The 11374-nt window shown below is 38.1% G+C and overlaps 1 protein-coding gene across 5 annotated transcripts in view; it reads right to left on the bottom strand.

Moving 5' to 3' along the window:
• Window positions 1-86: 86 nt before the first annotated feature.
• Window positions 87-11374, bottom strand: part of jakmip1 (janus kinase and microtubule interacting protein 1) — a 30402-nt gene continuing 19114 nt past the window's right edge. For 2 of the 5 annotated variants that reach the window (XM_088081062.1, XM_088081063.1), the window contains exons 10-23: window positions 9900-10028; window positions 9328-9456; window positions 8996-9079; window positions 7990-8052; window positions 6971-7069; window positions 5989-6090; window positions 5856-5909; window positions 5702-5767; window positions 5429-5497; window positions 4524-4601; window positions 3299-3508; window positions 607-672; window positions 330-375; window positions 87-221 (exon numbers count right to left, since the gene is read on the bottom strand). In XM_088081062.1, coding sequence (XP_087937188.1) covers window positions 124-221; window positions 330-375; window positions 607-672; window positions 3299-3508; window positions 4524-4601; window positions 5429-5497; window positions 5702-5767; window positions 5856-5909; window positions 5989-6090; window positions 6971-7069; window positions 7990-8052; window positions 8996-9079; window positions 9328-9456; window positions 9900-10028 — 1293 coding nt within the window. In that variant the 3' untranslated portion in view covers window positions 87-123. Of the gene's footprint in view, window positions 222-329; window positions 407-606; window positions 673-3298; window positions 3509-4523; window positions 4602-5428; window positions 5498-5701; window positions 5768-5855; window positions 5910-5988; window positions 6091-6970; window positions 7070-7989; window positions 8053-8995; window positions 9080-9327; window positions 9457-9899; window positions 10029-11374 lie in introns of all 5 variants that reach the window. The other 3 variants (XM_088081064.1, XM_042493083.2, XM_088081065.1) reach the window with 2 other exon arrangements.

Raw genomic sequence — 11374 nt, 5'->3', positions numbered from 1 at the left:
CCAAAAACCACTATAGTAAATGTTATTCATAAATAAATCTCAATTTAATCTCATGTATATCTGGTTACTTATAGTTGCACAAATATGTTTGCATTCCAGGTAAGGGTCAAAAGTGCACATTTATCAAAAAGGCCATGGGGTTTTTCGTGAGCGGTCTACATATGCATAAAAAACAATTAGGTTTTGTTTTGTCCTTGCTTGCCTCCACAGCACCTTAACACCTAAGAGAAAGGAAAAATTTATAAATTATTTCCTTATCATTATTGTTGTCACTATCAACACTGAGACTGTATTATATACTGATGTGATGCAGTAAATTAAGGTGCTACCTGATGTGGGTCCATGATCACTTTCATTAAGGCCAAAGAATAAATGCTAAAGAGAAAAACAAAAAGAGGAACAAAAACTAAAGGAACACAAGGAGTTTAATCAACAGGTGAAAAAAGAGAGAGAAGAAAAAAAGTGTCAAGAAGTTAATAAAATTACACATAGCATCAGTACAGCAGATGTAAAGTCCTACGCATTCTCTCTTGCTAATCTTTGTCTCATCAATGTCACAGTCCACACAACAGAAAGCTGTCTTAGAAAGAAACTAATAAAATGTACCTTTTCCTCTATCTCCTTTATTTGTCTCTTTTGCAAGTCAAGCCTGTCCTCCAGCTCTCTAATTCTCTGCAAGGCAAAAACAGACGTGGTTAGCTCATCATAATATGTTTAAACTAAGACCATTTGGCCAGATCTCATACAGTCTAACAAAGGAAACAGTTGTTAACTCTCTGAAACCTGGATTAACATCACTATTCTTGTGCTGCATCTTTGGACCCTGAGCAAAATTTTTTGATTTCTTTTGAAAACATTGGGAAATAGGCAATAAAAATTTGGTAAGAAATGTCCTGCAAATTGCAAGAAATTAGTAGATTTAGAAAATTATATTTTTTAACAAAAGCTAAGGGAAAACTTTCAAGAAAACTATATTCATAATTATCAGAATTATTTATCAAAAATTATCTTCCAATTATTTTTTTTAACTCTTTTTCCAGATCTTGTCCTTGTTAGTTTTTGTTTTTTTTCCTTTTCCTTTTCCATGTTTTTCAGGTAATTTTCTTGTACTTTTTACTAATTTATTGCTAATTTTGGGGTAATTTCTTCTTCAGTTGCCTATTGCCTTCTTCCTATATTTTTTTAAGAAATAATTTGCTCAGATTTTAAAGGGTTAAACAGTTTATAAGACCGTGATCCAGCTATTCCGGAATATGCTCAAAATACTCTGCCTCTTTCCCATCATGCCTTTTGTCTCCATGGTAGCTCTGTTGGGTAAGAATGAGCTGCCATGGCAACCAAAGAGCAGATCTAAGAGTGAACAGTGGAAATGGCTCTTTGATCAGATCATTCATTGACTGTGGAGCAACATATCAGTGTTCAAAGAAAAATGTTTTATCTAGCTACAGTATCTGTGAGTGTATTAAGGATTTTAAGAAAAAGGAGGATACCAATTCATTGGCAAAGGACAGACATGGAATTATAAAACTAAAACATGAGCTTTTTAATTTAATATCATCTGTTCTAAATGAATCTTGGAAGGGGAAAAAACAAGCTCACGCTAAGTCTTAATTACTAGACCACTGAGTCAGCCAAGAGACTGAAAACGTGTGTTAATTAAAGCCCAACTGTGGGGAAAAGGAAACAGTTTTACTTAATGTTTTGATCTACAGTGTCTATAAACTATTACTAGTTTGTTAGTATATTTCATGAGTAGCAGATTAGAAATGTGATTTAAAGGAATGCTTCACCCACAAAATGACCATTCGTGTGTCAGTTATTCCTGCCTTGTTACTTTGAATTTGTGAGGAAAACTTTTTTTTCTCACTTGATTTGGCAAAATTATTGTATTGATTTATTGATTGATTGGGGACCATGTTTAACCTTAGAAAACTATATCAAAACATCTGTTAATGAACTCAAACACAACCCCTGCAGTATAATCCAAGTCTCATTTATTTAGTCGTATGCTCAGTACTTCCAAAACATATGCATTTTCTCTAAAATGGCTTTTCAGAGAGCATAAATAAGTTTCACTTTCAGTTCAGTTTTAAAAAGTATTTGCTTTTATTGTGAAAATGCATGTGCTTGGGAAGTATTCAGCATACCACTAGATAAATGAGACTTAGATTAAACCACACAAATTGTGTGAGGGTTTGTAAACAAATGTTTTGATAAAGTTTTGCTGTTGTTACACATCCAATACTGTACCCAATTAATCAATAAATCAAAATGTTTACCATTTTCCATTGAGGCATGCAAGCTAAAATAAAGTTTTCCTCAAGAATTAAAAGTAACAGGCTGTATAAAAAAGATGCGACAATATGACGGCTTCCCAAAAGTGAACCCAAAACATCTTGATTGCCCTCTGGTGGTTGGCTGCAGGACAGGTCGTAAAGCCTTCCCACGTTGAGTCAGTGGCGAGGACATGGGCCAAACTAAAAACTCAAAGTACACATCAAATAATTTTTTCCCAAACATGATTTCTTTCATTTCAGGTCGTTCTTATCAAACATATGTTTGTTCAAGTGTTTGTTTTTCTAATACGTTTGGTTTTAATTAGTTATTTGATGCTATAAAAAGGAGATTTGACATCATGATTGACAGCTTTGTGTGGCAATCGGTGTTGCTCGTGATAAATGGCACTGGTCTGACAGGTGTTTGGACAGGAACTCAACACTGCCAAGATCACTACTGTGCAAACTCTGGCTCCAAATGACATCACTGGTGCAAGATGGTGGTGGCTGTAGCTGGTATATTTTGGCTTCATCTTTATATACAGTCTTTGTGCATGACTCATTGATCCACAAAAAGTCATTTTGTGGGTGAAATATTCCTTTAAGTGTTCTGTAGTTAGAGATTAGGAAACCCATGTTAGTATGTTGTAGTACAACTGATCCAAGTGAAGTTTAAGGTGCAGTGGTTTTTGATGTATTCAATGCATCACATATACTGTACGAGCCATGGGTGTAAAACTATGTGAGGGCTGCAGAGTGGAGGGATACTTGAGGAGTGGGGGGGGTATTCAGATCACAATGACATACACACACTCACACACAAAGTCCTTCTGTCTCATCTTTTCACTCTTCCACTTCTACATCTGCACTTACAAAGGGTTACAGGTTGCACACACAGGGATACTGCATCTTTTTCATAGCACCAGAGGTCTGGTGGGGTCAGACGTTTCAGACAGGAACCAGGGGTCAGATTGAGGGAGGGCAGGACTCAGTAACCTGTCTTGATTTGTTTTAAGCCTTACCTGCTGGGCCTGCTGAAGGAGCTCCATGCGCTCCTGTAAGATCTGACTGTCAAACTGCCGGCTCTGCCGGAGAATCTGACGCCGCAGCTTGTCCACGGCTAGCCTCAGCTCCTCCCTCTGCCTGTCTGTCAGCGACTCGGCCACCGCCTGGCATGCCGGCTGCTCCTGCTGCAGAGCGCTATACAGCGTGGCCTCCAGCTCCTCGATCCTCTGCACAGCCAGCCACATACACACACATACAGGTACACACACACATGGACGTGCACATGCGCATGCAGAAACAGACACACAGGCATGCACAAGCACACACGGAGGCACGCACACAAACAGATACAAACAAACACACACACACACACACCACTGTGACCATGGCAGATATGGGGAACACTGTTCCACTTTATATTGTGGGTTATTTAGGCTCGACTTTCACATGGTAACCTCATTTTATCAACAACACAAACCGTGTTTTAATTCACATTCTCGTACAGATATATTTCACGGTTCCCTGACTCATCCTGCAAAGTTACCATGTAAAAACCAAGCTTTCACCAACACAATATGAAGTGGGACCATAAACACAAACCAACACCAAAACTGACCAAATCAAATGGTTAGAATTACATGGAGAGTGACCTAAATGTTAACTTCTGTTTCCTGGGAACAGCCTATTTAAGTCAGTGGAAGGGGAGAACGTTTTAAAATCATACACGCTAACAAAATCTAACATTAAAATCTTATTAAACTCGTTCTGTCTAGATTTTTTCTTTAACTTCACAAGTTGTCCTCTTGAACCAAGTTGCACGGGGTATTCATAAAGGCATTAATCTTCATATCAAAAAAAATAATTAAGAGACAATATATCAGTGTCAATAAACATAAGCCAAATACCCTGGCCAATTAGTGGCTTCCACTTTTAAGAGAATTTAGACTTCAGTGGTAAAAGATGCAGTATCCCAACACAATGCAACAAATTTTACCTTTATGGAGGATGTTGCATTCATGATGTTTAATGGGGTTCCAAATGTTTATGTGTCATGCTGGAATGACAATGTTGCGCCCCTGCATTCCTCATTCACTTTGTCATCACCATTAGTGCTTGTACACAACCTTAGTTAATGTTGTAATTATATTAGTATTGTATAAATGAGTGCATTTTGACTATTTAAGAGGCTTTGGCCAACTATTATATAAAAGGGACAACGTCATACTGTTCCAGGCTCCATACCATGTAGGCCTGGTCCAAGGCCTGTTTCCTGTAGTCCAACTCTTCTTCAAGGAATCCCTTCTGCTTACTGAACAGCTCCTGCAGGAAGATGTGATAATAAATAATACAGGATGTGGTCTCACAACTGAACGGTAGAATACAGTATATACTGTAGAACCAGGAAAAACATGAGTAATGCATTTTACATCTGGATGAACTTCCTGACATTAGAACAGCAGAAAAAAAACAAGCAAATAAATAGCTTGTTTTGTATATTCAGTACTGTGCAAAAGTCTTAGGCCCCCCAAAAAAATTTGTTATTTTAGCAGGGTTATAATGATCAGACATATTTATTTCTCAGTAGTCTCTACACTAAAATACAACCGCAGCATACAGGAAATATGTGTACAGTAATAAAAACATAAATCAGAATAAAAGAAAACTTCAACAGGCTAAAGTTGAAAGTATTTATTGTGACCTCCCTTTCCACTTAACATGTCTCGAGCTCTCTTGCACAGACAAAATGAGATTTACAGTACTAATCTCATGGTGTATTTACACCAGATTGCATTCAAGACATGTCCAAAGCTCAATATTGATCTTTTGAGCTATCTTTTGTTATGGTTGTACAATTCCATGATTCACACTAAATATTGACTTCAGTCTGAAGAAGCCATTTTGTTTAGACTTTTTTGCTGTTTTAATGCATTGCACATGCTCTCTGTATTCTTTGTTTGGAGCATAATTATATATATATATATATATATATATATATATATATAATTACAACTATGCTAAAATAACAAATCTACGATGGCCTATGAATTTTGCAGCATTGTATAATAACGAAAGATATAGTTGCATTTCACTTAGACAGTCAGTACATTACAATACAGTTTGCTCTTAATGGTAAATAGATTTTTCACCTTGTCATTTTCCAGGTCGATCATCTTCTGTGTAAGAGCGGCCTCTGTGCTATCTATCTGCTTCAACCACTGTACACAAAGGATACAGACGGAAGAGGAAAGGTGATTAATGCTTCCACAGAAGCTAAAGTAATGTTATTATTTCTATCAAATGTTTAACTTTTTCAAAAAATGAATCAATTTTAGTGGCTTTATTGGGAATAAAGTAAGTGTTATGGCGTTGTATGTCCACTATGTGTCAGTAAAAACACATCTGAGAGGCCATTCACTCACCTTTTCACACAATGAGATCACTGTCCCTGCTTGGATCACCGCTACCTGCTCCTCATTTCTGAGATTCTAAAAAAAACACAATAGGAGTTATCAGAAATTATAAGAATACCAGATATTAAAAAATCTTATTTTAATCCAGTGTGCTTTAACTAACCCCATTATCCCCCAGGATATCCAGTTTCTTCATCAGCTCAGGAATGATTACATCCTGCAGGTAAAAGCCACACATATTGACTGTGTGCAAAAGGAAAGTAAATAAAATAGTCTGTGTTTGTGTGCGTTACTACCTTGACTCCCTCCTGGTGGCAGTAGATCTGCAGGGCGCTGCTGCTGTTCTCAGGGAACGCAGACATGTGCAAATTGAGGGCAGGAGATCTGCGCTCCCTCTCCTACAGACAAAACTCACCATGTTAATACTAATATACACACACCTAAAAAACCATCATGACGTCACCAAAACAAACATTGCTACAAGTCTGACAGTCGTGCTACAGTTCATTATGACAGAGAATGCACTGTGAATGACCAAATGAGTGTGAAAAGGGAGTGAATGAGGGATTTACTTACATGACACTGAAAACATGGTCAGGATCTGCCAAAATGAGGGAGGTGCAAACCCATAGATTTAAATGGGAAACCAAACCAAACCAGTGGGGAGTTTGAAAACACATGCTGAAACTCAAAACTGAAATTGTGATCTCGAACAGATACTACTCTGCCTACATTCAGACACACCTGCTACATAAACAGATGCAATATCAACTGATATGAGTGAAGCTACCTACTGTAATCCTTTAGATCGGCATTTTTCCTCATTTCTGACTTTAATATTAAGGAAAAAAATACTTAGAAAAAAAATGCTTCATGATCCTCATTTATCCATAAAAATAAGCGTTTTTCTTGTGGACAATGTAAAAAAACCCAAAAAAAACCATAAGATCACACCAAAAAATTAGAGACAAAATGAACAAAGATGGGACTAAAAATTGAACTTAAATACATTTTTCATTCCATTCAAATTATATTCATCTTAACACAACATTCTTTCACAAAAAAAATCCAGTTCAGTGGAGGGGGTGTGCACACAGCTGCCATGCAAAACAATGAAAAACACAGATGCATACAGAGGAGGACTCAAGTTTGTATACATGAACAGTCTGTCTGTCCGTCCGTCTGAGTGGTGAGTCATTGTATGTAGGTCTTGCGTCTGGAACTGAGATTGTTGTTGTCACATTCTGGTGACAGTTTAACGTTGGTACAGTCTCTTACTTCCAGTTCAAGCACTCTGAATTCCAGCAGTTCGTTCTGATCGCGAGCGTCCTGGACCTCGGCCTGCAGCCGCGACTCCGCCTGCTGCGATGCACACACCTGCGGACACACATCTTTGTCAAAATGGTTTGACATGGTTTACAATGCATTGTGAATACTGTGAATTGCCAATATTATCGTTTTTTTTAGATGTTTTTGAGATAGCTAAGAATCAACACAAATCTCATAATAGCACTGAATCTGTTCAAATTTAATTTGACTTGTATCTATGAATTATAACCAACACATACTGGTTGTGCTTTGCCACACTTGTATCATATAAGAAGGTCATAGATAACCAAAAGGTCACCACTCAGGGTGGGTGTCAAACCTTTTTGGTATCAGCTTAACCAAAGTTAACAGGAAATTATGAATAGCTCAAATTTTTGTTCCTTTTCTTTTTTTCTTTGATCATTATGCTCCCCATCTTTGACTACTTCTGAATCCACTATTAAAATGTTTGTTTAATTCTGTTATGCTCCTGATTTAACCATGGGCACTCAATTATCTCCCTTGGACTTGCGTCTCTAACTTCTGTTTATATCTTTTAATTTATCTTAAATTGTCCTCTCACATTTTATTTTGAAGTTTTATTTCCGTTTTAATGTTTCATGACTATGTGAAGCACTTTAAATAGCCTATCAGGCAATAATCAGGCAGTTTCTGCTTTAAACCAATTATTTTCTAGTTTCACACTGTATTTTATTATGGGAAAGTTCTTGACTGCTTGTGTTTAGTCTTTTTTTTTGTTAAATAAAAAAAGGTCTGCAACAGAACAAAAAAAATTTTTTTTTTTTTTTGAATTATTGGTATTGGTACAAAGAATATGCAATACTACAATATTTTACCAGCAACAGCACTGAAAGACAATACCAACCTCTAGTTGGCATTAACTCTGCAAGGATACAGTACTTTGACACATTATCTTTGTTTCCTATAAAATAATGCAGCAAAATCGAGTCTAGGCTAATGCGATCTACCTTCTCGTGCAGTTCCTGATTGGTCCTGAGCAAGTACTGTTTCTCCTCCACCCACTTTGAATCCTGCCATAACAACCAAACACAACATCAGCAAGAAATGACACTGACAAGAACAGAAAAGGAAGGAAAGCATCCGTGATGACAGGAGATAATGAACAAAGCTGTCAGAGACACAATCAGCCCAGCTAAAACCAATACAGTGAACATGTACTGCGCTTCCAGATGACACATGCAGATGTACCATAGACACAAACAGACAGGAACAGAGTGGCAGTGGCACAAGTTTATTGATCCAGAGAAATAAATATCTCTCCTGAGATAACAAGCCAAGGAGATGCATTCACAGCCATCCAGAGTTCACAGTAACAGAAGAACAGGAGGCGAACTGAGTTGAAAAACAGCAGAGCAGCAAACGAAATAAACAGAGCTGGATCAAGCCACATTAGAACAGCCAACATGCAGTGACAAAGGGAAAACCTCACAACAAATGAAAAAAGGAATAGTCATGATATGAATTTATCATAATCATTTCAGTGTTCCTCCTGATATTAGGTATTAATTAAGGTGCCAATAGTTATTCAATCTACTAGTTTTGACAAAATAGCCGAGGCTTTTTCTGCAACACATGCAAACATTTGGCTTAGTTTTTTAGTTTTGTTCATATCAAATAAACTAAAATCAATGTAAACTGTATTTTCATGTTCAGAAAAGGCAAAACGTTACTGGATTAAGATTTTTTAAACCGATCTATTCACAGCTGACAGGAATCAAAGTGGTTCAAGCCTCTTCTCTGGCTTCGACATCACTGAAAGGCCCAATAAGAAACAGAACCAACAAGGAAGGATAGAGGGTGGGGAAGAGCATGCAGGAAGTGACATCACAGGAGTCTGCGGCAGACCTGGTCAGCAAAGCGCCAGCCCAGGAGCAGAGCAGCCAGAAATACATGCAGGAGGGCCAGTGAGAGCAGGACCACTGAGCTCCTGTCACCATCCCTCGTCTTTGTTACCTGCCCCCTCTCAGCCAGGGCCTTCTCCAGGTCCACTATCTTAGCCTGGCAGCTGCTGAGCTCCGCCTGCATCTGCTCTCGCGTCTGTGGGAAGGAAGATCGGCCATCAGGGACCACTGTGAAAATTAGCTTGACAGTAGAGGAAAACTTAACATGGTATTACTAAAAATTTGCATTTCAATAACTTACTAGATTTGGAAGTTACAGTATATTTACTTCTTATGTCTTAAGTGTGTATGACTTGGGTAAGCTTTTGCAGAGTTGTAAAGAAAAACGTTTTAGACGTGTTGGATCATGGTAAACAGGGCAGAAAGGTGAAAAATGATACAAACCCTGGCCTCCCTCTCAGCATCCAGAGAGCCCCCCGTCTGCTCCTGCAGGAGGGCGTAGGCCCGCTGGAGAGCCTGGTACTCTCTGGTCAGCTGACGGAAGCGAAGCTCTGATTCTTCACGGGTAATACTCTTTATTTAAGAAAAAGAGAAATGAAGGATATACTCAAAAGAGACAAGTTGAATATGCACACAAAGCTATAACTTTCATTATTTTAGTTTATTCTGTATATTATCTTTATAGAATTAACTGTTCTGTCTTGTTTTGTACTGTTAATTATCTCAATATTTTTAGCACATCATGCAGCTGTTAGAACCATATAATAAAGTTTAAGGCTGAGTGTCCATACTGTATTTTTATGAGCGCCATCATCATTTTTCAATTGCTCCCAATGAGAGAAAAGCATTTTTTATCAGAGCGCTATGACTTTTTTAAGTAGGATTAGGGTTAGGGTTTCTAGTTGGAAATCTCTGAACTTTTCATAGAGGCACTAGTGTCATAACTGGCCCTCCTCAGGCAACCAATTGTATATTAGATAGGGCAGAAGACAGAAAAACCCATTTGTAGGATGTACCTCTTCCAAATCCTCCTCTGGAGTTGCAGGCGTGCGGTCTGTGAGGTCTGTGTTGTAGGAAGTCAGAGAGGAGGTCTCAGAGTCTACAGACTCCTCATCAAATCCAAAATATGTCTCCACAACATGCCTCTGCAGAACGGAAGAGAGGAGAACAGAGGACATACACATTGTTAAATAAAACCCAAAACTTAACATATATCTACATTTTACTGCTCAGAAATCTATATAAAGTCAGTCTGCATGTTTGTAAAGTCCAACCTTTGTCCAGGTCCTATCACACCTGAATTTAGAGTTAAGAATTTCTATTTTTATTTAATAAAGTGTCTAAATTCACCTCATCTGCTTATGTTTCAAAAAATGCTTCCTTTGTACAGTAATAGTTTATTCACCAGTTTTCTGTCTAAACTAAACTGTCAAAGGCAGGTGCTGTCATTCTGATGTTTATCTCAAGCAAAGTAAAACAGATCATATCAGATTAAATATTTGAGTGTTTGCTTTTTGCCATCAACTTTTCCAAACCCCTCAGAGTCCTTACCATCATGTTTATAAGTCATCTCCTGGCAACCAGAGAAATAGAGGCAGACAAGGGCACAAAGGCAAATGAACGATGAGAAGTAGAGGATAAGGAGGATGTACTCCGTCATGTTGCTAATAGGCCAAAAACGCCGAGACAAAACTATAAAGAATTTTCCCAAAATATGTCTATCATATCTTGGACTACACTAGCTGCTTTATACAGACTGCACAGGTTTTCAGTAATGTCCAAAAAGCCCAACTGCTTTCCGCTGAACTCCCACACAAAATGAAAAAAGCAGACAATAACGCTTCTGGTTACAATCAAACTACTCCCACAGCAAAAAATAAAAGGCCAGCTTCTGGTTTTTGTCTCCAAGCTCAAGTGTATAGCTTATGCATTTAAGTCCTAAAAATGACAAATTTTCCAGGTGCGAGTCCGAGAGTCAAGCCGCTGTGCCCAGTCCTGTATCTACCTTGCCAGGGTGATAAACTGGATCCAGCAAGAGAGGTGGGAGAAAATATCTGACGTGCATCTACAAACTCCTCCTCCTAGCAACATCATCAACTCTAATGTCCCCTGATGTATAAGCCCAAACATGCACACATTACAGCAATTATTATGTCTAACACAATCACCTCACCCAATTAAAATTATCATTCATCATCTTTTTCATCATCATCCCTTTTGCCTCTTTATTCACACATAGGCAAGCTCAGATAAAAAGACGCAAACTGTTGTGCACAAAGTAGCTCACAAGTTTTACACTAAATGTATTCATAAAAAACACAAAATAAAATAATACCACAGAACCCCCCTTCAAATAATTTTCCACTAGCTGTTGTGAAAGGTTCATGCGGCAGTTGCGTGTGTGCTCAGCGTGATGCTCCCAGCTGTGAGAATACTGTCATCATTGTCTCCTGAGCCCAATTAAACACAAAACACACACACACACAGACAC

Source organism: Plectropomus leopardus, chromosome 8, assembly GCF_026936395.1.
Source record: "Plectropomus leopardus strain MGB_pleo_1.0 chromosome 8, ASM2693639v1, whole genome shotgun sequence".
NCBI lineage: Eukaryota > Metazoa > Chordata > Actinopteri > Perciformes > Serranidae > Plectropomus > Plectropomus leopardus.
Note: the sequence above shows the minus strand (reverse complement) of the source record. Positions and strands in the feature narration are given on the sequence as shown.